The 27,557-nt window shown below is 39.3% G+C and overlaps 1 protein-coding gene across 9 annotated transcripts; it reads left to right on the top strand.

Annotated features, from left to right (window-relative positions):
- Positions 1 to 27,420, top strand: LUC7L3 (LUC7 like 3 pre-mRNA splicing factor). 9 transcript variants are annotated; one of them, XM_045488383.1, is made up of 13 exons: positions 25 to 278; positions 11,925 to 11,991; positions 15,028 to 15,067; positions 16,051 to 16,195; positions 16,558 to 16,632; positions 17,606 to 17,710; positions 19,752 to 19,913; positions 20,305 to 20,588; positions 21,634 to 21,794; positions 25,210 to 25,350; positions 25,456 to 25,561; positions 26,012 to 26,077; positions 26,906 to 27,420. In XM_045488383.1, the coding sequence occupies exons 1-12, from the start codon at positions 180 to 182 to the stop codon at positions 26,034 to 26,036; spliced, it is 1,410 nt and encodes a 469-aa protein (XP_045344339.1). In that variant the 5' UTR covers positions 25 to 179; the 3' UTR covers positions 26,037 to 26,077; positions 26,906 to 27,420. The 9 variants fall into 9 exon arrangements, 7 of the variants coding, with proteins under 7 accessions (XP_045344342.1, XP_045344338.1, XP_045344341.1 ...); XM_045488382.1 differs by lacking the exon at positions 26,012 to 26,077 and having other exon boundaries at positions 17 to 278; XR_006714895.1 differs by having other exon boundaries at positions 26 to 278; positions 25,456 to 26,077.
- Positions 27,421 to 27,557: the final 137 nt, after the last annotated feature.

Below are 27,557 nucleotides of genomic sequence, written 5' to 3'. Positions count from 1 at the left end.
CACGCGCGCGCACGGCATGCTGGGAGGGCGGCCTCGCGGCGGCCATTTTGTCTTATCGGCTCCTCTTTAGAGGAGGCTTTTCGGCCTGCGAGCAGGCCGAAGGGATTGGCGACTGTGTCGCCGGCGTTTTCTTTAGCGGGTGCCAGGGCTGGTGGGAGCAGCCGCCCGAGAAAAGCACCATGATTTCGGCCGCGCAGTTGTTGGATGAGTTAATGGGCCGGGACCGAAACCTCGCCCCGGACGAGAAGCGCAGCAACGTGCGGTGGGACCACGAGAGCGTAAGTCCCGCGGGCCTTGGGTCTGTGCCCGGGTGCCGTGGGGGAGGGGAGCGGCGCGGCGGGCCGGGGCCGGTCCGGCCCGCGGCGCGATTTGGGGCGCGGGCCGCGCCAGGGACGAGTGAGTCTGTGGCGGGAGGGAGGAGCCCGCCCGGGTCTGGGGATGAAGGATAATTTGTTTTTGTTGTTGTTGTTTTAGTACCTAGGAAGTCGAAGAGGGCCCTTGGCAGAATTGAAGAGCACCTTAGTGAGGCAGGGAAACGCGGGAAAGGATTTTATTACATCTAGAGGCTCCGGAGTTTTCACCTCATTATAAGATAGAGAAAAGGGCACATTCTTCCGTTATTTGGGTTGAGCGTCGTATTTAGACTGAAATTTCTGGCCAGGATTAGTGGTAAAAACCGTGGCACTCTATTACTTTAGTAATAGTTCAATTTCGACGCTTATATGAGGAAATAAAATTTTAAGAGGTCATAACTTGGTAGGGTTTACCATGATGATAAACAGATACTGTTTGATAGCAGTACGTTTTAGTAAGCCCTTCATGTAGATGGTTGTCAAGATTTTTTTCTTTCACGTAAAACTCGTTTGATATGAGTACACGTATCTTGATGAGCCCTGAGAAACAGAATTGTTGAATCATTATATTGTACACCTGAACCTAATAAAACACTGTTAATTATACTTGAATAAAAACTCATTTGGTCATTTTAACCTTATGAGTAAGGGTAAATATTATAATCCCATTTTCACAGGTGAGTCTTGAGAGGTTACCCAAGGTCTCTTGGCAAGTTAAGTGGCGAAACTGAACCTAATCTTTGTAGTTGTGTTCACTTTCCACGATTCTATGAAACTGACTCTGCAGATAACCAGTCTATTTCAAGTGTTTTGAACGTGCAGTGTAACGTTTTATGTTGGGTCTTAACCTGAAGAGCAGGTGTAGATTTTAATTTTACTTAGCTCGCGGTTATAACCAAACAACGTGGTAATTTAAAGGCGGTTGCTAGTCAAAATATGAAGTGTAGTTGAACAATTAAACTGTTTTAAAAAGTTGCTTTCTCTTTTTTTTTTTTTTTTTTTTTAATGTAGGCTTTAGTAAAATTTCTTTTTTGTGATGCAGGAAAACAAGTTGGTGCTAGATGAATCCTTTCAGGATCTTAAAAAATAAGTGGCTAAAGATGTATTGAGGTGTTGCCTGATTCCAAAGTAGTAGGAAGTGTTACAGTAGAATTTATTGTGTGGGGTCAAATTCATGCATCTGTCATTGAACTTAGCAGAGGTGAAGCTTTTTAAAAGCTTTTCTTTCTTTTTTTCTTTCTTTCTTTCTTATATTTGGGTTTTTTCTCTGCATGTTAAAATAGGAAGCCGAGTAACTTTGTGGATTGTTTTGACCCTCTTTCTAGGCATCTGTTTGTCACAGTGAAGTCATTTTTTCTTTACTACTTGGGAATCTTTTATCTTGCTTTGCAAAACAAAACAAAATTACAATTTAGCTGATGTGCAAATAGGACATTTTGGACATTATTTTGGATTGAAGAGAAAATTGCTTTTGATTGCCTGCTCAACAACTAGAGCAGTCTAATGTCTACACCTCCTTGGTTTTGAACACGTGTTGTGAAGAAACTTTGTTTTCCTGTTGTATTCTATTGAGCATTGCTTTTGGTTAGCAATGAGGCTCTCAGAATAGCGACTTAGGTTTTGTCATCTCAGCTATGATCTTTCACTTTTAGTGCTTCTTGTTGATTTAAACTCTTAGTGCTTGTCACCAAGGTATTTATGCCTTTAATGACAGGTTGCACTTTATTCTCGATCAAGGGATTTGAAAAGCCAATTACTGGTATTTCAGATTTATGTCTGCAGGGAGAATGTTGGTGTTGACCTGGGACAAAGCACATGGCCTCTTCTAAATAAGACTCAATTACTCTGGGGTATAATAAAGCTCTGGAAGCTCGTGGCATCACTTCCGGGTCATTTGCATATTCTTATGCTGTTGGTTGTTAGTGGTAAAATCCTGTGAAAATGGACAACCCCAGCATATACTGTAAGGGTTTCAGGATACTGCAACCTGATATTTCAAAATATTTTTACATTCCCATTCTATCTGGAAATTTTTCTTTGCTACATTTGCACTAGATGGGAAAAGCTGTTTCATCTGGGTGGGGTCCTTTTGTTTAACAACTGAAATGGAAACTTTACCTTAGTGGTTAAAAAAATAGTTCCTGGATGTCTGTATCTGACTGACCTGTGGAATTTGTTTTAAATGCAGATTTCTGTACCTCACCCTGGAGAGATACTGATTTTGTAGCCCTGAGGGAAAACCTTGGAAATCTGGATTTTCTTTAAATGGCCTTATGCGTTCTGAAGTTTGTGAACTACAGCTTCCTGACCCACTTGATTAGTCCTGGGTTTTTAATTGTGACTTAGTAGCACTTGAAGCTCCTTTTTAAGTGAAGGATGCATCTGTGATGCAAATTATCGACCTTTCCTTTGTTATGGTGTCTATGTAACCACTATCCTGATTGAATCTTGGAAAGTGCTTTACTGGAGTTTTACAGGCATTTCCACCTTCTTTGTTGATTGCTACCTCTGGGTCTGAAAGTAGTTTTCTGCTAAAGTCAAATCAGCTTTAATGCCATTCCAAGGATTCATTCATAATCCTGCTTCCTCGCTTATTAATATTTTACATTTCCTTGAGGTTATTAGTATTTTTTGCATTAAGCAGTTCTGTTAATTCTAAACAACTGCAGTAATGAGGAAAGCATACGATTTTAACTGCCTAGTGTGAGCATCTTTCAGTGGGTGTCCACATGGGAAGATTTCAGTGTTTGTCAGAGAAGGCATTAATAGCTTTCTAATTATCTGAATAGCTCAGATTGTAGGGGATGTGTTAAGGTTTGGTCTAGAGTTTTCAGTATCTTTTATATGATATAACAGGAACTTTGTAGTTCAAATTGAGGTTTTTACATTGTAGATCTCAATACGGAAGTGAAATATTTAACTGTTGGCTTAACTCTAAAATGAGATTTCTTGGGGCGCCTGGGTGGCTCACTCAGTTAAGTGTCTGACTTTGACTCAGGTCATGATCTCACAGTTTGTGAGTTGGAGCCCCGCATTGAGGCCTGCGAGGAGCCTGCTTGAGCGTGTCTTTCTCCCCTTCTCCCTCCCTCTCCCCCTCCCCCCCAACTTGTGCACACGCATAACTCTGAAAAAAAAAAAATGAGATTTCTTTCATCATTTATCAAATTCAAGTATGCCTCCTGCTCAGTGGGGGTTTAATAATTTATGGAGGGAGTTGAACTAAATGTTCTTTTCTAAAATCTTCAGAATGTTAACAGATATTGTCATTGACACTGAAAGCTGTTTGAAAAAGAAAAACAATCCTGTCCACATGTTTACCTGTGAACTTTGACAACAAAAATTAGTCATTATAGCTCATGACATCTAATGTAAGCATTTTACTGGATAGTTTTCGTTCAGTTACAAAGTGTTCGTTTTGTCAGAAATGCAGGCATTTCCTGTCTTACTGTACATAAGCGTTGGGCTTCTCCAAATTGGCAGCAGTCTATGTGTTGTGTATGTACATAACTGTTGTTTGCAGTTTCCCAAAACATATACAGAAGTAAATACTATAATAAATTGTGTGCCTATGCCCAATGCCACATTAATGCGTTTATTATTGGCAGTATTATAGTCACTATATTCCCTGCCTTTTATTTTGAAGCAGTTCTCTCATTTAAGCTTTAAAGACATCATTATATATCTCTACAATGTAAGGACTTCAAGAGAACATAACCACAATACTGTTATCACACTGAAAATGTTAGGTATTTCTTTAATATTTGTTTGATTGCTTCAGGGAAAATGTGCGTATGTATCATTAGAATTGATTTCTTCACAGGGGGAGACAGCTTAAGTTAGTAATAATAGTGCTTCATTGTTTTATGAAATGTGTTTAATTTTCTCATTTCTTAGGTGTAAGCTGGGCATATTTTCTGTTTTCATTTATTCAACAAAAATATAGAACAGAACCGGAACAGTACAGATAGGGCACTTGGCCAGAGAGAACCATCAGTCTGGTGACAGATATAAAAGAGTAAATGTGCTTTTGTAACATGTGGTAAGTGCCACAATAGAACACATATAGCGTCTTGAAAAGCACACATCAGAGGGGCATCTAATAACCTAGACTGGGGTGGTTGGGAAAGGCATCTAAAAGTGGCTCTTAAATACTGGGAATTAGCCTCAGGGAGTGGGAGAGAAGACTTGTTACTAGGAGCTGGAGAAGATCTTAGGCTTGAGAAATTGTGAATAGTGCTGGAGGCCTTGTTGCTTTTGTTGGAGAAGGGGATGTGGATAGATGGGCAGAAATCTGGTTTTGAATGATTTTTGTAAGCCTTGTTAAAAGTTGGGACTGAATTACATTGGGGAACAAAGGCTGTAAGCAGTAGATGGAATATCAGATTGACTGTTGCCAACATGATGAATTTTAAATGCCAGTATTTAGATGACCAGAAATAGAAATTTAATAAATTCATTCTCTTTAGAATTTGCTTATAAAATGGAACTTGTTATCTCGTGGAACCAAAGATGTGTCCAAGGCTGTTAATAACTTACAATACCAAAGAAACCCTTTTAAGACATTCATAGGATTTTAGCTGGAGACCTATGTTTGTAGGTGTCTGTAAAGACATTTAAAGTTTATTTTTATTATTTTGAGAGGAAACACACACCCAAATGAGGGAGGGTCAGAAACAGAGGGAGAAAGAGAATCCTAAGCAGGCTCCATGCTATCCTTGCTGGATCCCAAGAATGGTGAGATCATGACCTGAGGGGAAACCAAGAGACCGGCCACTTAACCAACTGAGCCATCCACACGCCCCTGTAAAGACCTTTACATGTGCTTTAATGATTTGAAGGCTTCACTGTCTGTAAAATTATAACTAGATGGCCTGTTGGGGTGAGAAACAACTGGGGATTCAACTGACTTGGGGAAAGCAGTTTAACAAAAATAATGCAGACAGCATTGAAAATATTTGATTAGCTCAAGGGAGAATTAATATTGTTTGATTCAAGTGGGTATAGAAAGACAAAAAATAAGGTATTCTTAACATACTTTTGTGATTAGAAGTGGTCTAAATAAATGACCAGAATTGATTGTGCCTTGAAGAAGTGAATGCTAAAAAAAATAGGACTGTTTTTGTTAAGGTGTAAGTCTTAGCATAGTTTGAGTTAGATATTTATACTTCAGTTTCCTAACATGTGTAAGTGTTCTTTATACTAAATAATCTCATTTAAATACTGATTCCATTAATAATTGGGAGTTGATTTTATTGTTTCAAGTTTTCCCTCTGAACTTAGCACCATTAAAAGTATTTTTTACCAAAGTAAACATGCTTGCTATAAAAAATTAAAATTTAACTTAGAAATAGTGAAAGCCTGTCCTTGCCTCCCCTCCCCATTGCCAAATCCCTCTGAAAAACTTGAAAAATTGGTGTGTATGTTTCTGTGCCTTTCCTGATAATTTACAGATGTATACACATATGTAAGTGAAAGTTACAGATAGCTTAATGTAAATTACATAACATGTAATTATGTTTATAGACATGTATACATATGTAAGTGAAAGTTACAGATAGCTTAACGTAATATTATGTAATATATAATTAATTATATTTTTAACAGTTTTAATTTCCATTGTGGCATCTTTCCTTGTTTGTGCATAAAAATCTACCTTAATTGGGGCACCTGGCTGGCTCAGTTGGTAGAGCATGTGACTCTTGATCTCAGGCTTGTGAGTTCAAGCCCCACATTGGGTGTAGAGATTACTTAAAAATAAAAATCTTTAAGAAAAAAATCTACCTTAATTTTTAACTTTTTGTTTTCTGGTGGGTGTGTAGATTATGTCTAATTCTTTTCCCATTACTAAGCTGCAGAGAACTTTCTAGTACATATAGCTGAGTCACTTGTAGGATGGGTTCCTAGAAAGGTGATGGCTAAAGTAAATGCACGTTTTACATTTTGATGGACGCTGCCAAATTGTCCCACAGCCCTCTAGTATGTTTGGAGTATCCTTGTCACAGCACTGTATCTAATGCCAGATACTGTTTTAATTTTTGACAATTTGACTTTAATATGGGAATTTGCGTTTCAGATTTTCTAGTCAGATTTCCAAGATTGATTATTATTTCTGCTTTCTCTTGACTGCTAATGAATTCACTAAAGGATGCTGTTGAGATTGAACTCTTCTTTCTGGTCAGTGGTGTTGCCTTAGATTTATCAAGAAGATAAATCACAAGAATCCTGGTCACCCCACTCCCTTAGTGCCTCCCTGTCCCACCTTTGGTTATCAGATTGTTAGCTCCATGATGCACATTTAGTAAACATTTGCTGAATAAAAGACTGTTAGTATTTTTAGTTAAAGATCCTTAGTCCCTGGGGAGAGTTTAAAAGAACCAGTCTGGAGGCATCTGAGTGGCTCAGTCAGTTGAGGGTCCAACTTTTTTTTCTTTCTTTATTTGAGAGAGAGAGAGAGAGAGCAGTGGAGGGGCAGAGAGGGAGAGAGAATCCCAAGCAGTCTCCGTGCTGTGCTTGGAGCCTGCTTGAGATTCTTTCTCCCTCTGTACCCCTCTCCCCCACTTGTGTGTGCTCTCTCTCGCTCTCTTCCTGGAAAAGAAAAGAAGCAGTCTAAGTAGCTAGAGTTTAATGGGTAGAATAACATTTTTTAAGTGTATTTATTTTGAGAGAGCAAGAGTGCGTGCAAGCCCGTGAGCGAGGAGGGAGGAGTAGAGAGAAAATCCCAAGCAGGCTCCATGCTGTCATGAAGTCATGACCAGAGCCGAAATCAAGAGTCTTGTGGATGGATGCTTAACCAACTGAGCCACCCAGGTTCCCCTAGAGTAACATATTTTGATGTACCAGTCATGTTACAGCGGTATCTTAAGGAGAATTGAAGAGTGGAAAAGAGCACATAGAACTGGATTAGGAAAGTAGCTTCTTTTTTTTTTTTTTTTTTTAACGTTTATTTATTTTTGAGACCGAGAGAGACAGAGCATGAACGGGGGAGGGTCAGAGAGAGGGAGACACAGAATCCGAAACAGGCTCCAGGCTCTGAGCTGTCAGCCCAGAGCGACGCGGGGCTTGAACTCACGGACTGTGAGATCATGACCTGAGCTGAAGTCGGCCACTCAACCGACTGAGCCACCCAGGTGCCCCAGGAAAGTGGCTTCTAATCTGGATTTTGTAAATAGCGAGGTGCTTTTAGGGCAGGTCATGTGGTTGATCTCTTAAATGGGGTGATTGGACTAAATTCTAGGTAGCACCTGGTTAGCCCACTGGTAGGCATGTCTTACTTGGTGTCCATAGTGTCTAAAACCATTAAAAAAAAAACAGTATGGTAAAAATCAGACTAATTTGTCCCCTCTCCTCATGTAACAAACATATAATTTAAATATTATAATCTTGCTATGAAATAGTGTTGTCTACTTTTTTTTAGATGAGGAAACCAAGAGTTAGTCTATAGTTCACAATGGATAAGTGTGAGCCAAGATTCAAGCTCCGCACTGTGTTGTCTCTCCAAGCATACCTGTTTACACTTCCCCATTTCATACTATCATAATCTTTTTTCACATATTGTTTTCCTTATGCCTAGAATGCCTTACAGTCTTTCTCCTTCTGAACTTAAGAACCAGTTCAAGCTTCACCACCTGTGATGACCTGACAGTCCTGACTAAATTCACTTCTGTGTCTGGTGTTGCATGTATATTCTAGTACACTCTATATTTTGTTTTTGACTGTCTTCTATGAGACTGATCTTCCTGAAGAGTAGGTCTCAATTCATTCTTGGATTTCTAGCATTGTTTTTAGGACATAGTCTTAAATTATTATTGAAGTGTCACTTTCTACTTTTTAAAATTAAAATGTCATCTAAAATTAAATGCCACTTTGTTTATTTTTTGAGAGAGAGGGACAGAGGATCTGAAGTGGACTCCATGCTGAGAGCAGAGAGCCCAATGTGGGGCTTAAACTCACAAACCATGAGATCATGACCTGAACCGAAGGCGGTTGCTTAACCCACTGAGATGCCCCTTTGACTTTAGTTTTTAAGGGTTTTAAAAAAAATTCCTTTAGGTAATCTTCACACTCAATGTGGGGCTCAAACTCAAAACCCTTAGATTAAGAGTCACATGTTCCACAGATTGACTGAGCCAGCCAGGTGCCCCTAAATGGCACTTTATTTATTTGTTTGCTTACTTGCTTATTTATTTAACTTAACTTTAAAGTCAGTAAGGTTTTTGTTTTTTTTTTATGTTTGTTTATTTTTGAGAGAGACAGAGCCAGAGCATGAGAAGGAGAGAGGCAGGGAGAGAGGGAGACACAGAATCTGAAGCAGGCTCCAGGCTCCGAGCTGTCAGCACAGAGCCCGACGTGGGGCTGGAACTCACAGGCTGTGAGATCATGACCTGAGCTGAAGTCAGGCGCTTAACCGACTGAGCCACCCAGGCGCCCTGGTTTTTTTGTTTTGTTTTTTAATGTTCATTTATTTTTAAGAGTACAAGTGGGGAAGGGGTAGAGAGAGAAGGAGACAGAATCTGAAGCAGGCTCCAGGTTCTGAGCTGTCAACACAGAGCCCACATGGGCCTTGAACTCACAAACCATGAGATCATGACCTGAGCTAAAGTTGGACACTTAACTGACTGAGCCATCCAGGCACCCCTCAATAAGTTTTTATTTAATGAATTTTACATGTGATTCCTTCCACTGCCAATCACCATAGTTCCTCCAAAGTCAGAATCATTATCTTCAAAAAAAACTCTTAGAAAAAGAACTTTTTTGTTCAATCCGAATTCACTGTCCAGAGTTCCTTCCGTTGGGCTTCTTTGATCTCCACTTGAATGTGGACATATTTCAAAAATGCCCACCTGTAATCTTTGGGATCCAGTTTCTTTAGGGCCCTCTAATTGCCACTTTAAATTAAAATCCCATGCAGTACTTAATTAGATTTGAGAATGTGTTTATTTAATTGAAAATACTTTATTGAAGTTTTATGTAAAAACTGACATAGAACATTTAGACTTAGAGTTTTGGCCACTTAGAATCTACATTTATTTATTATTTTTAATTTCTTTTTTTTTTTTTTTTAATTTTTTTTTTCAACGTTTATTTATTTTTGGGACAGAGAGAGACAGAGCATGAACGGGGGAGGGGCAGAGAGAGAGGGAGACACAGAATCGGAAACAGGCTCCAGGCTCTGAGCCATCAGCCCAGAGCCCGATGCGGGGCTCGAACTCACGGACCGCGAGATCGTGACCTGGCTGAAGTCGGACGCTTAACCGACTGCGCCACCCAGGCGCCCCTTAATTTCTTTTTAATGTGGGGCCTGAACTCATGGTCTCAAGATCAGGAGTCACATGCTCCACTGACCAGGCACCCAAGAATCTACTACTTTTGAGAAAGTCTTATTTGTATAAATGAAACTTAGGGTTTATGGTAAACTAGAAATATTTTAGTTTTAAAAAACAACATATGGGGCGCCTGGGTGGCGCAGTCGGTTAAGCGTCCGACTTCAGCCAGGTCACGATCTCGCGGTCCGTGAGTTCGAGCCCCGCGTCGGGCTCTGGGCTGATGGCTCAGAGCCTGGAGCCGGTTTCCGATTCTGTGTCTCCCTCTCTCTCTGCCCCTCCCCCGTTCATGCTCTGTCTCTCTCTGTCCCAAAAATAAATAAACATTGAAAAAAAAAATTAAAAAAAAAAAATAAAAAACAACATATATCAGTTTATGACAAACGTTGAAGCTTAGTAGTAATCACCAGTTTTACAGAAAAGGTAAGCCACAGGTAAAGCCCAAAGTCAGATCTGGGTCCGTTTGATTTCAGTGAAAAATATTAAAACTAAGATTCAGTAAGTACTATATTGATATTTCATTACCAAAAAGAATTGTATGATTTCCTGTCTAGAAAAAAGTTTATGTTTACTGGTATGTTAGAGTCAGGAGAGGGACCATAGAGCTGTTTATTCCTTTTGTGTGTGTGTGTGTGTGTGTTTAGGTTTATTTTTATTTATTTTGAGAGAGCAGTGGGGACAAGGGCAGAGAGAGGGGGAGACAGAAGCTGGCTCCGCTCTATCAGCACAGACCCCGATGCGCACAAACCATGAGATGGTGACCTGAGCCGAAGTTGGACACTTAACTGATTTGAGCGACCTAGGTGCCCCAATTGATTGATTTTTAAAGTTTTATTTAAGTAATCTGTATACTCAACATGGGGCTCCAACTCACAGCCGAGACTGAGTCAGATGCTGTTCTGACTGAGCCAGCCAGGCACCCCTCGATTTCTAATTTAACATCCAGTCCTATGTATTTACAAAGAATTCTCTTGGGGCGCCTGGGTGGCGCAGTCGGTTGGGCGTCCGACTTCAGCCAGGTCACGATCTCGCGGTCCGTGAGTTCGAGCCCCGCGTCAGGCTCTGGGCTGATGGCTCAGAGCCTGGAGCCTGTTTCCGATTCTGTGTCTCCCTCTCTCTCTGCCCCTCCCCCGTTCATGCTCTGTCTCTCTCTGTCCCAAAAATAAATAAACGTTGAAAAAAAAAAAAAAAAAAAAAAGAATTCTCTTAAATTTAACATACCTTTTCTTTTCATACCTTTCAGTGTTGCACATTAATTACCTAATAACAATGAAGTAGTATAAGAAAGAAGGAGATATTTTGGAATTTTGCTTAACAGTTTTTAGTTTTTGGTTTGCAGTGTATAGAATTAAATAATCAGCTAGGGCAGTCTTGGAATATATCTGAAGGAGTTAAGAGTAAGTACTAATGGAGAGAATTAAAAGTCAGTTTCGTGTTAATAGTCTTTGCTTATACTGTAGGAGCCCATGAGGAGTCGCTTAGTGAAGTGCTCGTGTGTGAAAATATCCAGGGCGTTTCAGGGCTTGTTACAGGATCTCTTAAAGGAAAATACCCACCCAGATTACTTTATATGAATGTTATTTGTAATTTAGACAGTGATTTCCAAATTCTAATCTGTAAATTGGTTCTGGTCTTTAACAGTTAGAACGATGATGACAGTGTAGGGTTTTTTTTTTTTGTTTTCAGTAAAGTTAAAATTTTCCCTTGTGGATATCTTTCCCATATTTGTTGTTGCTTTGTGAGGAGAGTGGTGATTAAAAGTAGATAGATAGTAGTAGGAGGGGCGCCTGGGTGGTTGAGTCCGTTAAGCATCCGACTTTGGCTCAGGTCATGATCTCCTGGTTCAGGGGTTCGAGCTCCGTGTCGGGCTCTTGCTGACAGCTCAGAGCCTGGAGCCAGCTTCGGGTTCTGTGTCTCCCTCTCTTTCGGCCCCTCCTCCCTTTTCTCTCTCTCTCTCTCTCTCTCTCTCTCTCTCTCTCTCAAAAATAAATAAACATTAAACAAAAAAAGGTAGATAGTAGGAAATTCTGGTGACTCTTCGTCCATCCTGACATTTTTTAGTGAAATCTGGGAGTTGGAAAGTCACGAATTTAAAAACTATTAGGGTTTAACAAATGAACCTGTTCTTATACTTATTTGGTTGAAAGATGAAGGTTAAAAAGTGAGAAAATAGTTATTTCGTACCCTTTTCCAATATAGTTTTAAAACTGAACAACTTAAAAAATTAAGTACCTTTGTTTTTCTTCACTAGGTTTGTAAATATTATCTCTGTGGTTTTTGTCCCGCGGAATTGTTCACAAACACTCGTTCTGATCTTGGTAAGTGAATTTTCTATGTAACTTATATCAAATTACGATTTAAAATAAAAACTTGTACTTTATAAATTCTGAAAACTTTTCTCTTAAATAAGGTTTGTTGATAAAATAATTTCTTTCTTGGCTTAGACTTTTATACTAATAAATGCCAGTCTAGTTAAACATGGTAGCTTACATGAACATACATGTCTATTTCCACTCCTTCCCAAATCCCTCCACTAAAATGAAAATTTAAAAACAAGAAAGGTATAAACAGAAGAAGAGATAACATTAGAGATGTCAACAAATTTTTGGAAGATGACAAGTGGATGGAATAGTAGCAGCAAACTCAACAGAGAAACCCTGTACCCTAAAAGTCTGCCGAAGGGAATATTAAAAGGAAGTGAGTGAGTGATCAGCAGAACCTTGGACAGGCTCAGGATTTGGAGGTACCACGTACCCTAGAACATAGTCATGGGGCTGAAAATTAAAAATTAGTCTAGTTCATGGTCTCTCAACCTTGACATTTGACATTTTGAGCTGGATGATTTTGTTTTAGGGGGAGCTGTCTTGTGTATTGTAAGACGTTCAGTAGCATTCCTGGCCTCTACCCACTAGATGCAGGTAGCCCTTGAGTGTGACAACCAAAAACATCTCCAACTAAAAAGGCATTGCCAAATGTCCCTGGAGAGACTCGTAAGACCTGTGCATCTGGTGATTCGACTTCTACCCCCACAACCTGGAGATACTAGGGGATTATTTTCTGGAGAAATTGGACCACTGAGACTGTAGTTCATCTGAACCACAGATTGCAAAAAAAAAAAACCCCAGTTGAGTGACTTCTTCTCCCAAGAATGGTACCTAATTAGTATCATTTTAGAAACGTAAAAGAGAAGTTAATTCATTAAGCACGATGCTTGCCCCAGCTCATCAGAAGCACATTAGGACTGGACAAATCTAGATATTGGGATTCCGGACATAGCACAGGGCAGTCGTGAGTAAAAATGAGACTTATAAGAGAGTTAAGTCTATATTCTTACTAGTGGGGTTTTCCCATTCCCTTCCTCTGCCCTGTTCCTAGAAGGATACAGCCAGATGTTTTTCCTCAGGCAGAAGAGAAGAGGAGTCTTTAGAGAAAGTGAACAGTTCCAGAGAAGTGATCTACAGGTACTGACCCTTGGGGAATCTCCTAAAAGAATTTTGCTGCCTTATTTTCCTGTGGTAAAGCCCATTTGTTGATAAACCCTGCCTGTGCATACCAACTTCCAGTTAGATTTTGGAAGTGTTTTTCCAGCCAAGGAATCCAAGTTAGGCCTTTGAAGAAAACTTTCAAAACAAAAGATGAACCAAAACCAATAAGAGGGGGAAAAAGTTTAGTGAAATTAGAGATAAGGGGGGGAAGGAGAAGAAAAGGTATTAAAAGTCTTTTTTTTTTTTTTTTTTTTTTTTTTTTTTTTTTTAAGTAAGCTCTGTGGCCAACGTGGGGCTTGAACTCATGACCCTGAGTTGTATGCTCTACCAACTGAGCCAGCCAGGCACTCTAAAATATTAAAAGTCATAACTAAATTTAGTATCTTCAGAGAAATAAGAGAGGACATCAGAAATAGGATGCTATATAAAAAGGGACCTTTTGAAAAACCAAAAGAACTCTTGGAAATTAGGACTGGAGAAATCTGAATAAAATCACTATAAAGGTTTGAGAATAAAGTCAAGGAAATTTGCTGGAATGTTGGGTGATCGCACAGAAAATACTAAAATTTGACAAAATTGTATCAGTCCAACACTAATTAGAAATTCTAGAGAAGGCAGATTAAGGCAAATTAAAAATTCTACAATACTGAAGGACGTTAGTCTCTTGATTGAGCGTGTCCTTTAAATGCTCAGCACACTGGATGAAAAAAGATCCATCCCAAGGCATACCACTGAAATTTCAGAATGGTGGGGGTGGGCCAGGAGCACACAAGATTATGAATCCGAATGGCCTCAGATTTGTCAGTAACAGCACTGGACGCTTGAAGACTTTGGAGAAACACCCTCAGGATTCTGAGTGAAAATATATTTTTTACTGGGTTAGCTATATAGCCAAACATCAAAGCCTGCAGGTGAAAAAAAGACATTTTCAGATATGCAAGATCTCAGCAAATTTATCTCCCATGATTCTTTTCTCTGGAAATTCCACCGACACATGAGTGTAAGACCAAGGAGAAAAACAAGAGATCCAGTAAACTGCATCCAATGCAGACCAGAAAAGGAACCTCTCAGGATGACAACTCTTATCAGTGAGTTTAGAAAATACGCAGCTGGATTGAAACAGAACAGAAAGCTCAGGGATGAATTTGAAGCTGATTATCTGATAGATTTGGAATCTTGAGAGAAATTAGTATTGAGGGAATTTCTGTAGCTGAATTAAAGTGAGAAGAATTTGGAGATACAGAAAATTAAGCAAATGAAAAGAATTCCAGCGAAAGTACGAAGTATATCATAAGTCCTCATAATGCTCCTTTTGTTGGACTCAGCAAGTAATAGTACTTGTATAGTCAAAATATAAAGTGTTTATTGAACCTAAAATTTTGATGTCTAAGATTAACCAGGAAAAGGCAAAATTGTTTAGAAATACAGAAATAAATTCCGGAAGGCGTAGGTGACGTGGTTAAAATCTGTTGCTTTCTGGAGGTAGGTCGGGGTGGGACTAGGTCAGCATTCTTGTACTCTTTGGCTTTGTTTGCAGATGCCCCAAATTAGTGAAAGATCAGCAGGTTGGCCCTCATTACAGTTTTTTTCTTGGGTGGCAGTAGGAATGATTTCTCTTTCCATGCATTCCCTCTTCTTTCTTACCGTATAGTTGCTCTCCGTTATACTGATCTTGAAGATTAATGGGAACAATTTTTATGTGTTTACTTTGGGCACATTGTTTTGTGATTCATTAGGCCCAGTTTAGGTGTGTACAGACTACTCAGTGATCAAATGGATCTTTTTTTAAAGAAATTTCTTTTGTTTTGGCAAGAGGAAAGGTTAACATCCCCAATAATTTATATATTACATTTCTCATTTTTTTTTCAGGTCCATGTGAGAAAATTCATGATGAAAATCTTCGGAAACAGTAAGTTGTCTTTTGAGGTCCTTTCCCCTTGGTCAGTTATTTGGTTTAAAGGGGACAAGGATTAAAGAAATAATTGCAATTAGTATAAAATGAATGTCTTGTTGGGGTTCTATTCAATAGGTGGGATGGTAGAAAGTCATAGCTTCAAAAATGATACTGTTAGCCACCACATGAGTGCATACTATATGCTTAAATACTAATAAACCCTGATCTTTTTTTTTAAGATCCCTGATTTTTTTTTAATATTTATTCTGAGAGAGAGAGAAGGTGTGTGTGCACATGAGGTGGGGAGGGGCAGAGAGAGAGGGAGAGAATCCCAAGCAGGCTCCATGCTCAGCACAGAGCCCAGGGCAGGGTTCTGTCTCATGATCCTGGAATCATGACCTGAGCTGAAATCAAGAGTGGGACGCTTAAACTACTGAGCCACCCAGGCGCCCCTTAAAATCCCTGATTTTATAAATGAGACTTATCCTGGGGCGAGGGTCACAGGTCCAGTATTGTGGTAGAGCTGGCGAAGCACCTAGATTTGCCTTATCTGTGCTCTTAACCAGACAAAATGCTAAGTACTACTTTCCTTTTACCAAGTTGAGGGACTAGAAATTTTCTTAAACACTTGATTTACCCTTCAGAGTAAATACAGCAGTGTATAAGATTAGTTAAGGGGTGCCTGGGTGGCTCAGTTGGTTGGGTGTCATGATCTCATGGCTCGTGAGTTCGACCCCTGCTGCGGGCTCTGTGCTGACAGCTCAGAGCCTGGAGCCTGCTTCAGATTCTCTCTGTGTGTGTGTGTGTGTGTGTGTGTGTGTGTGTGTGTGTGTGTGTGTGTGTGTGTGTCTCTTTCTCTCTCTCTGTGTCTCTCTCTGCCCCTCCCCACTCATGCTCTCTCTCTTCAAAAATAAACATTAACAAAAATAGTTAAGAGAAATGTGAGTTTTAATGGATAAAGATGTGGAAAGAAAGTAACGCTTGTTTATTCTTATCAGGTATGAGAAGAGTTCTCGTTTTATGAAAGTTGGCTATGAGAGAGATTTTTTGCGATACCTGCAGAGCTTACTTGCAGAAGTAGAACGTAGAATTAGACGAGGCCATGCTCGTTTGGCATTATCTCAAAACCAGCAGTCTTCTGGGGTGAGTATGAAATTGATTTGTTAGTCTTTGTAACGTCCCTTTTCTCTGGAGACCCAGAGGCCTCTGTAGTATTGAAACTTGTGTTCAGGTTCATTAATTTGTGTTCTTTTAGAATGCCATAAACTTAAAAGGCATTCAGTTTTTTCAGTCTTTATTACTAGTACTGATTTTGCTAATCATTAAGATTTTTCTTCTAATTATTAGTAACTGATAAAATACGTAATTGACTGTTTGAAGGTAATTGAGTTATCCTTGTGATTCAGTATTTTAACGGATGAATGCAAGCGTTATGTATGGTATGTGAGAGCTTGAATATTCCTGTGTTTTACTTACTGATAATACATTTATTTTCTTTTCAATAGGCAGCTGGTCCAACAGGCAAAAATGAAGAAAAAATTCAGGTTCTGACAGATAAAATTGATGTACTCCTGCAGCAGGTAAGAATTGTATATGTGAATAACAGAAAATCCTTGGAATAGTCCTTAACCAAAGAAGATAAAGGGATGGCAAATACATACACGTAAAGATGCTCGAAGTCATTAGTCATTAGATAAATACAAATTAAAACCACAATGAGACACTTACTGTTCATTCTTCTGTTAGAATGGCTAAAGCTAAGACGACTGGCCATACCAAGTGTTAATGAAGATGTGGGCAAACTGGAACTATCATACACTGCTGGTCGGAGCTAAAAATGGTATAGCCACTTTGGAAAGAGGAGGTTTCTTAAAAAGTTAAGACGCGTCATGAGTCATTCCAGTCCTAGATATTGACCCAAGAGAAATGAAAGCATATGTTTACACAGGGTTGTATAATAGCTTTGTTTGTAAATGGCAAAAACCCTTAAACTGGAAACTGCTCAAATGTCTATCAGTAGATAAATGGATAAATGCTGTGATGCATCCATGCAGTGGAATATGGCTCAGTAATAAAAATGAATGTAACAGTGGGTGAATCTTAAGATAATTAGGCTGAGTGAAAGAAGCCAGACCAAAAAAAGGAATAAGAAGTACATAATTCCATTTACATAAAATCCTAAAAAATGCAAACTAGTCTGTAGTGACAGAAAACAGATCAGTGGCTGCCTGGGGAGGAGGTGCTACAAAGCGAATTTAGGGTGATGGATGTGTTCGTTATGTAGATGATGGTGTTAGTTTCATGGTTGTCAAAACTTACCAGATTGTACACCTTAAAAATATGCATTTTATTGCATGTCAAATACACTTTACTAATGCTGTAAAAAATCAAAAGGGTAAATTTAACCCAAAGAGGCTTCAATAAACAAAATTGGACAGAAGACCCAAAACAACCACTAAATGCTAATGAAACTTGGGAAAGAACAGAAAAATACTTAGGTAGTTTGGTTAGAAAGGAGTCTTGACTGCATTTTTTTTTTAAAATCCCTCTTAGATTGAAGAATTAGGATCTGAAGGAAAAGTAGAAGAAGCCCAGGGAATGATGAAATTAGTTGAACAGTTAAAAGAAGAGAGAGAGTTGCTTAGATCCACGACCTCGGTGAGTAGCAACCTCATTTTGATTTATCCAGGCTCTTCACTGTGACTTACTACGACCTGTTGCTACTTGAGAATCTTTGTAGACAATTTTCTAATGTCCTAAATCAGGAGTTCGCAAACTGTATCTTAAAAGGCCACACAGTAAATACTTCAGGTTTGCAGGCCAGAAGATCCCTGGCAGCTACCAAGCTCGGCTTTTATTTTATGAAAGCGACTTTGGCCAGTGTATAAACAAATTGACGTGGCTGTGTTCCAATAAAACTTTTTTTTTTTTTTTTTTTTTTTTTTTTTTCAACGTTTATTTTTATTTTTGGGACAGAGAGAGACAGAGCATGAACGGGGGAGGGGCAGAGAGAGAGGGAGACACAGAATCCGAAACAGGCTCCAGGCTCTGAGCCATCAGCCCAGAGCCCGACACGGGGCTCGAACTCACAGACCGCGAGATCGTGACCTGGCTGAAGTCGGACGCTCAACCGACTGCGCCACCCAGGCGCCCCCCAATAAAACTTTTATTTACAAAAACAAGCCTCTAGGTACTGGCATGCCAGCCCATGCCTTAGGACTACTCATTTGGGCCTGGGTTTTGCTTTCTTGTTCCGATAAATTACTCTGTGTGTGTGTGTGTGTGTGTGTGTGTGTGTGTGTGTATGTGTGTATGTTTTTATTTAATTTTGAGAGAGAGCAGGAGTTGGGGAGGGGCAGAGAGAGAGAGGGAGACACAGAGTCTGAAGCAGGCTCCAAGCTCTGAGCTGTCAGCACGGAGCCCGACCTGGGGCACGAACCCACGAACTGCAAGATCATAACCTGAGCTGAAGTTGGACACTTAACTGACTAAGCCACCCAGGCATCCCTAATTACTCCATATATATTTACCTTAGCTCAAAATTAGTGTACTCAAAGTATCTTCTACTTTTTTATATTAGAGAATGTGATATACCTGTTTTGGGTGTCGATGGTAGAAAATAATTGGTCATTGGTTCCCATATATTGAATAGGATATGTACAGATTATGCTCAGTGAGTTCAGTTCCCTAAGCATTTTGGAAAATTTTTTTTTACATAGCTCTGTGCCTAGCATGGGCTTGAACTCATGGCCCCAAGGTCAAGGGTCGCATGCTCTGCTGCTGAGCCGATTAGGCGCCTCTTGAAAAAATACACATATATATGTCATTAAAATTTTTTTTAACATCATTCATTTTTGAGAAAGCCAGCATGAGTGGGGGAGGGGCAGAGAGAGAGGGAGACACAGAATCTGAAGTAGGCTCCAGGCTCCGAGCTGTTAGCACAGGACTGCGAGATAAGGACCTGAGCTAATTCAGAATCTTAACCGACTAAGCCACCCAGGCGCCCCTATATTTGTATTTTTTAAATGTTTATTTTGAGAGAGAGATTGGGAGCGGGGGAGGGAGGGAAGGAGGGAATCCCAAGCCCCATTGAACCATAAGATCATGACCTGAGCCGAAATCAAGAGTTGGATGCTTAACCTGCTGAGCTCAGGAAACCGCACCCCCCCCCACCAAAATACTTTTGTTTGTTTGTTTGTTTGTTTATTTAGAGAGGGTGCAAGTGAGGGAGGGGCAGAGAGAAGTGGGGCTCCTGCTCACCTGATGACGGAGCTCAAACTTAGGAACCATGAGATCATAACCTGAGCCAAAGTCAGATTCTTAACTGACTGAGCTACCCAGAAGCCCCCTTTAAAAATACTTTTAATATGGAGGCCACACCTTTAGCCTGTTGAACCTAAGAAAGGAATTCAGGCTAAAATACGTAGCTTTCTGAGAGGTAGTTAACCATTTTCAAGGTGGTGTGGGTAATTGACTAGTTACTGTTGAGGGACGGGGTCTCCACACTTCCTTAATGATAATGGAAAGTTGGTTGCTGTTGCCTTGTTCCCTGCTCTAAAAGTTGGCCAGTTGGTACTCAGTATTAATGGCTTTGGAGAAATGCACAAAATTAGAACTGTGTTCTAAATTTGAAGTATATATTTTGGATTTGTTTGTTCTCACTCAGATACTCTTTATAATAACTGATTTGTCATTTCAGACGATTGAAAGTTTTGCTGCCCAAGAAAAACAAATGGAAGTTTGTGAAGTGTGTGGAGCCTTTTTGATAGTCGGAGATGCCCAGTCCCGGGTAGATGACCATTTGATGGGAAAGCAGCACATGGGATATGCCAAAATTAAAGCTACTGTTGAAGAATTAAAAGTAAGCTTTCAAGCATGCACTTTAGCCACAGCTAGTACTGTACTTCAGTGTGGCTAAAAATTGATCACATAGAGACATAAGCCTCTTGTGGATATTTTGTTGATGTGTATTATTTGAAACCGTAATAATCCCTATAAAATTTTGCTATTGATGAATACTATCAAAGCATTTTAATTCCTTCACTCTTTCGTGCCAGGAATTTGGGAGAAAGCCTATCCCTGAGGACTTTGTCAAGTAACATTATCTTGCATACAAACATGGTGTCGGAATTTCTACATTTTCTTTTAGGATATCAGATTCCATAAGTTGATTTACACATGCTTTACATGTCAGTCCTTGTTTGACAGAGTCTTTAAGGGTGTTTATAAAAATTGAACTTGATTTCTTTTAGGAAAAGTTAAGAAAAAGAACTGAAGAACCTGATCGTGATGAGCGTTTAAAAAAGGAGAAGCAAGAACGGGAAGAAAGAGAAAAAGAACGGGAAAGAGAAAGAGAGGAAAGAGAAAGGAAAAGACGGAGAGAAGAGGAAGAAAGAGAGAAAGAAAGGGCTAGAGACAGAGAAAGAAGAAAACGAAGTCGTTCAAGAAGTCGGCATTCAAGCCGAACCTCAGACCGAAGATGCAGCAGGTCTCGGGACCACAAAAGATCACGAAGTAGAGAAAGAAGGCGAAGCAGGTACATAGGGCACACAAGACTGTGCCCAGCGTAGAGCAAGTTTGCAATAAACAGTAGTGATTACTAATGTTATTTCCTCGGTCCTTGGGAAGCTCTCAAGTATTGTCAAAGACTAGGATAGATTATGAGAGTGGAGTCAGTTAGCCACTCCATCTTCAAGGCAACTTCTTTGCTATTTCACCTGTCTAAGGAGGTTTGATGTGCTCTTACTAGGAAGTCCATGCAACTGGATGGTCTCTTTGTTTCTCTTCTCATTGATTCTAAGAAGACATTTAAATTATAAGTTATTTTGGGTAAAACTATGTACATTTACTTTGGAGGACACCACGCTTAATACAAGAACTAAAGTGTTACCTAACTGGGGTGCCTGGGTGGTTTAGTCAGTTAAGTGCCCAACTCTTGATTTCAGTTCACAGCATGATCTTACAGTTTGAAAGTTTAAGCTCCACGTCAGGCTTTGCACTGACATTGTGGAGCCTGTTTGGGATTCTCTCTCCCTCTAAAATAAACAAAAATTAGGGGCCGGTGGGTGGCTCAGTTGGTTAAGCATCTGACTTTGGCTCAGGTCATGATGGCACAGCTCATGAGTTTAAGCCCTGTATTGGGCTCTGTGCTGACAGCTCAGAGCCTGGAGCCTACTTCAGATTCTGTGTCTCCCTCTTTCTCTGCCCCTCAACCACTCACACCCTGTCTTTCTCTCTCAAAAATAAAATAACATAAAAAGTTAAAAAGAAATAAAGTGTTACGTAACTGATTCTTTAAAAACACAAAAAATGAAATCGGTTTTATTGTTTTAGAGTTAACAATTGAAGAGTCTTAAAGACCATGATAACTATCTTAGCGCTATTTGAAAAGTTGAAGTTAGATTTTCAGTAACTTAAGATTTCTACTGTACATATGTTTTAGTAGTGGATTCTATTCATTTGCCTTTTAAAGCTAAGTTTTGCTTAATCTTGTTAATTATTAAATAGTACATAATTTTTGCAAGGTTTTTCTCATTGTCATGTCAGCTGAAGTTGCTTTCCTTTTATTTCAAATTGTGAAGAAGCAGAGATCGACGAAGAAGCAGAAGCCATGATCGATCAGAAAGAAAACATAGATCTCGTAGTCGGGATCGAAGAAGATCAAAAAGCCGGGATCGAAAGTCCTATAAGCACAGGAGCAAAAGTCGGGACAGAGAACAAGATAGAAAATCCAAGGAGAAAGGTTAGTTTATGTGAGAATTTAATTCATTAATTAAAGATTTAATTCATTAGATTATTTTAACACTCCTTTCTCTGCACTCACATTTCTTTGGAGATAGGCAGAGTTCCATTTCAAGCTATCTTCTTTTTTACTTAGAACCAACACCATTCAGTAGGAGGCAGGTATTATTTTCCCCTCCTGCTCTGACTTGTGACAGTGACAGTTGACCTGGTGTTTTCTTAGAACATGCCAAAACCACATCCTTAAGTTGTTAACCTGAGGTTTATCGTCTCAATTCTTCCAAGTATCGCATTACTCTTCAGGATTATAAGGCTGTAGAATTTATTAGCTTGGTTATTGGCAACATTTTTTTTTATCTGCTGCGTGTTCCATAATATGTCTTGCAGAGTAAGTGTGCTATTTTGCATTGGTCCTCATGTGCAGCCTTCATTTACCTCTGTAATTAACTTCTAAGTTTGCAGAAGTTGAGTATCTTACGTACGTCTTCACTGTGTTTTCTATTGAAACAACACGCTCTTTCTACCTTTCCCTTTGGTTTTCTGTGGCATTCTGGTGGCTGGAATGCACTGTCACTGCTCTGTTAATGGACTTTCTCATTTTGTCTTTGGCATGTTTTCACATGGATATTCTCATTGTTTAGCTTAGTCTTAACTGAAAGATCATTCTTTGAAAATCAGGGTCTCCTTTCTGTACTCTCTTTAGATCTTTTGAGCGTCTTTCATTTTGTCTCGAATGGGCTGTTCCGCTTTGCATGGTTTTTAGGAATGAGAGCAAGGGCCTGTTTCTAATTTTCTTGGCTCTGCTTGTTCCATCCTGTCCTGCCTATTGGTGTCCGTGTTAGATCACCCGACATACGTGCTGCTGTGTTTGAGTTTGTTAAACTGGACTTTTGTGTGATACTCGTTTCTTACTTTCTTTTATGGAACTATTCTATGGTTTTTGTTTTGTGTGTGTTTTTTTTTTTGTTGTGTTGGGTTTTTTTTGTTTTTTGGGCCAGACTCGGGTGTTAAACTGAGTTAGAGAAATGCCAGCACACAAACAGTGGACGTATATTTTTGGTCTTACGCTTTCATTTTTCCTGAAATAAGTATCCCTTTTCTTTTAAAAATATTTACATATGTTGTTTTTTCTACCACCTGGAGCAAATGTTAAATAGGAAACGACAGTTTTTTAAACTTGCTGTCACGAGCTTTATTATTTGTCATTTAAGTCCAGAAATTACTTCTGTGATTCAATAGGCAGTTGCTACAAAGGGTTATCAACTGATTTTACATTAGTTTGGAAAGTTTCACCCAGCCTTTTTTGCAAGACTTTGTAAATGTGTTTTTTGGGTGAGGGGTCCAGTCTCCAGAGCCAGATAATGGGCGTTAGAGATCAAATTAATCACTTCTCTTTGAGAACTAAAGCTCTTTGCTATATTCCCTTTGTGTCGCTTAAAATAGTTGGATTGATGCCCAGGGACAATAGCTAGCCTTCAGAACTGTCCGGGATCAGAAATGAGCAATAGATGCAACTGGCTTGCCTTCAAACAGACATGTTTGTATGATTTCTGGATGGAGCAAAAAGATGTCCTGAATTGCATAGCTGTAATAGAATCTTAATTATAATGGTGACATCATAGAATTTAATAAAAATCTTTGCTTAAGTAGAATAAGTTACATTGTTTGGATTATGGACAGATTTTCACGGAGGAAGGAGGGAAGACTTGATTTGGAGAAAGTTCTGCATCAGGTCCACCATGAAAGATTGAGAATGCATTATAGATTTGTCTTGAACTTGGGGATCTCTTTTAAAAGTGATATGATTTACTGGCTTTTGAAAATGCCATGTAGCCATTGAGGCACGCCTAGGTATACAGATGACCAAAGGCCTGAACTCTGAGCAGGAACAGCACTTGATAATGGCACATGAGTAAGCGGGAGGTCACTACTCCAGGTGCTGTGATTGGAAGTACTTGAACGCCACAGTGAAAAGTGGTTTCTTACACAGACCTATATTTCTTAACACCAACCAATTTAAGGTTCTCTCTTTGTCAGAGAGTTTCCTTCTTTAATCCATAGCCCTGAAATCCACCACACTTTGTGGATGTCCTTAGGACTATTAAGATCTACCATATCTACATAGGGCAGAAGATAAGATTATTGGACTGACTACTAGTCCTCTACGGGGCAACAAGACGACTCTTCCTCATTGAAGCTACCCGTGCACCGGAGAAGCCCATAAGGCACAAAGGGAGGACTTGCCCACAAGGTCAGTTAGAGCACACTGTACTGGCTCAGTTCTCCTGAGCCGACGGACAGACATGGAGCAAGTCCTGCCGTCAGCTACTCGGACATTGCTTCGTGTGCATTTTGCAAGTCTTATGGACTGAATCCGCTCCTTCACATAAGATCTTCAGTTCTTCCATTCTTTGAATGAGCGCCCCCTGCCACCACCATATTTTGTTTGCATTACCATCCCTCTCCTAGTTACTTGCTGTTGTGTCTTAACAACTTTGTCCAGAATCTGTAAAGGGTTGTGCTTCTCTTAAAACGTCTTTCTGTCTTATGGACTACTCTGCTAAACCAGTTGTTCTTAACTTAGTTTTAAGGGGAAAAACAATTTTTCCAGGAAGCTTGTAGTTTGTGTTAGCATTTTCTGTAGAAATCTTTTGTTAGGCAATACTTGGAACTAAAAAAGCTGGAATATTCTTGCTCCACATCCCACTTTCTGCCCCTAGTCTGAGGTTTCACCATTACAAGGAAAACAGTAGGAGAAAAAGTGGAGATTTACTTTTTTCGTTCTTCATTCGCAGCTGAGTTGAATTTTAATTTCTCCTTTTGGAAAAACAACTCTGAGGTGGCATCTATATTACTTTTCTTAGCAAAGCACTTTCTTAGCAAAGTTCAGTGCTTGGATTGAGATCTAAGGTCCACTTTCTTTCATTGGGCTTGTTCCTCTTAGGTGTTCAGATTGATACATATGTAAGTAGTCTGTTGCATTACCAAATCTACAGTTGGAGAAACAGGCCTATTAAATGTTTAACTGTTTTTACTTTTTACCTTAGTAACTCACTTTGTGTGAACACAGTTCTTGTGTGCTACCGTTCATACCCTTCCCATTGCTTTTTGATGTTCCTTGCCCCAGATGAAATTTACTTACATCTTAGATCCTGCGGTGATTTGGAGTTGCCCGTACTTAGTAGATTCTCACCAGTTTGAGAGAATTTGCATACTCTTTTACCTTTTGCTCTCTCTTAATTCCCCGTATGGTGCTCCCCGATTTTTATCCCTTTGATAGATTCGCCAAACTGTGTTACTTGCAGTCTGTGGGAAATAATTGTCTTTTCATCTCTCAATTGTTTCGCTTTTCAAAATGTCATATGTGTATTGTATTTTACTTTAAAATCCACGATCAATGTCTTCTTTTATGGCAGAAAAGAGGGGATCTGATGATAAAAAAAGTAGTGTGAAGTCCAGTAGTCGAGAAAAACAGAGTGAAGACACAAACACTGAATCAAAGGAAAGTGATACTAAGAATGAGGTCAATGGGACCAGTGAAGACATTAAATCTGAAGGTGACACTCAGTCCAATTAAAACTGATCTGATAAGACCTCAGATCAGACAGAGGTAAGTGTATTGTTTCTCACTTTGATTAGGGCTTTTTGTTACTGTTTGGCAGTGCAGCGTAAGTATGCACAGACGAAGACGGAGCTAAGCCGAGTAAGAAGACATACAAAAGCATCTTCTGAAGGAAAAGACAGTGTAGTCCTGCAAAACATTTTGAGGTACATTGTTTTGTCTCAGCTATTTTGTAGCAGACTCGTGCCCCCATTAGTGTGCCTCTTTGGAAATTACTGCCCACGTTTGTAATGTAGTCGCCATTGAAAAGTTAATTATCCTTTTTTTTAGGGATTTTGCTGTCATTTCTTTTTTTTTTCTTTTTTTTAATAAAAAGGTTGAACTGTTTTTTTTTCTTTTTGGTATTAAGTCCATCTTGTGTTGGTACATTGGCAGAGACATATGCTTTAACAACTTAAATATTTCTGAGGCACATGTTGGACTACTTTGTTTTAATTAAACTGCTAGTATTTCTTTGTCAAGGATGTTTCTAGTTTTTTGCTTTATTGCCTTGCATTCTAATGCAGTTTGTTCTGTAACTCGAGAGCCAGTAGCATTGGATTGATGGAAGTGTAGGGTTTATGAATTATTGCAGCTGACTACCATACCTCACACAGCGTTGGTGTTGTGAGCGGCCCATGAAAAGCCAAATTAAAAATCAAGGATTCAGTCAAACTAAGCAGGTACTCATGCCAGGTACTCCTTTCTCTACCCACATCCATGTTTGAATGCTATTGCCTGTGATCTTTACGCTTAACTGTTGTGTATCTTTTTTGTTCTTTACAAGACGCACAGAGGGGTTTTTTGTGTATTGCGTGAAAACTTATAAATCAAATGTTAACAGAATGGAATTTTTTTTCAACTGTATGTAGGGATGCAGTGGTGCCCAGAATTAGATATCTTTAAAGAATTTTAAATACAATAAACACTTCACATTATTCGCCTTGTTACACTCAATGCAATTCTCAAGTCTTTAAGAGGTATGTGTTTAATATTTCCTACGGTGTAGGAGAATCTGCAGGCAGCCATAGATCCCTAGGAATAGTCACTGGCTGAGACGTTTCAAGCAGCAGTGGATGGCAGAGGCAGACACCTTCAATCTGTGAAATACAAAGAGTTGATGAATCATGTAGAATGAATTTGGGTTTTTAAAGAACTATTAAAAGTTAGGTTTTATGAGTTCTGAAAACCTATAAACTATTCATTCTTTGGGCTAGTGGCTTGGGATAAAAGATTTCTACGGAAAGGGAGTACCGTAGTTGGTTTGTCAATGGCTTTCTTCTTCTAGGACAGCAGTGTAGTGTTACGTGTGTGAGCCATTCACGCATAGGCCAGCACACGCGGGCACAGGGCTTTAAGACCACGCTGATGCCTTGATAACTTACAAAGAATACAGACGTTCCGTGTCCATATGTTAAGTAGCAGTTAGTGACTGGGCCAACACTTAGTCATAAAAATTTGCCTTTTACATGTTGTCTAATTATCCTTTTTCCCCAACTTTTGCATTGTAGGACAACTGTTCGAAGATTTCTGGAAGAAACCTGAAAACGGCATAACATGAAGATCGACATTAAAATGAGGTGAAAGAAAACTATAGTGGCATAGAAAAGTAGAAAGCTCAGTTAGTTGTTCCGTTTTGTTTTGTTTTTTTATTAAAAATTAATTCAGGACTGACGTGACCTACCAGATTTCAGAACACGTGTTAATAGCATATATATGCCACTGAAAACTTAGGTCCTGTATCATATTGTTTTCTTTAAGACTTTTTAAGAAATATTACCTAAACATGTGGCTTGCTCAGTGTTTAATTGCAAGTTTTCATTCTTGGACTTTGAAAACAGGATTAAACGTTAGTATTTGTGTGAATCAGATTAAGTGGGATTCCATTTTTACAACTCTGCTCTATCTAGCCTTTGAATTTAGAAGTGAAAATAAAGTATCTCTGACTTTCTGTTACAAATTTGATTGTCTCTGTCATTGAAAAGTTTTAGTATTAATCTTTTCTAATAAAGCTATTGACTCTGAACTAGTCCCCTGTTTTAAATATGAGGTGCACTGTTACTAGAAGTGTTGGTGTACAGTTTTATCTGATTGTTCTGTTAAAGACTAGTTTTTATAGAATTTCTGCAGTTTAAATGTTTTAAATAATGGTGCTTCAATTTT

Source organism: Leopardus geoffroyi, chromosome E1 (assembly GCF_018350155.1).
Source record: "Leopardus geoffroyi isolate Oge1 chromosome E1, O.geoffroyi_Oge1_pat1.0, whole genome shotgun sequence".
Taxonomy (NCBI): Eukaryota; Metazoa; Chordata; class Mammalia; order Carnivora; family Felidae; genus Leopardus; species Leopardus geoffroyi.
Note: the sequence above shows the minus strand (reverse complement) of the source record. Positions and strands in the feature narration are given on the sequence as shown.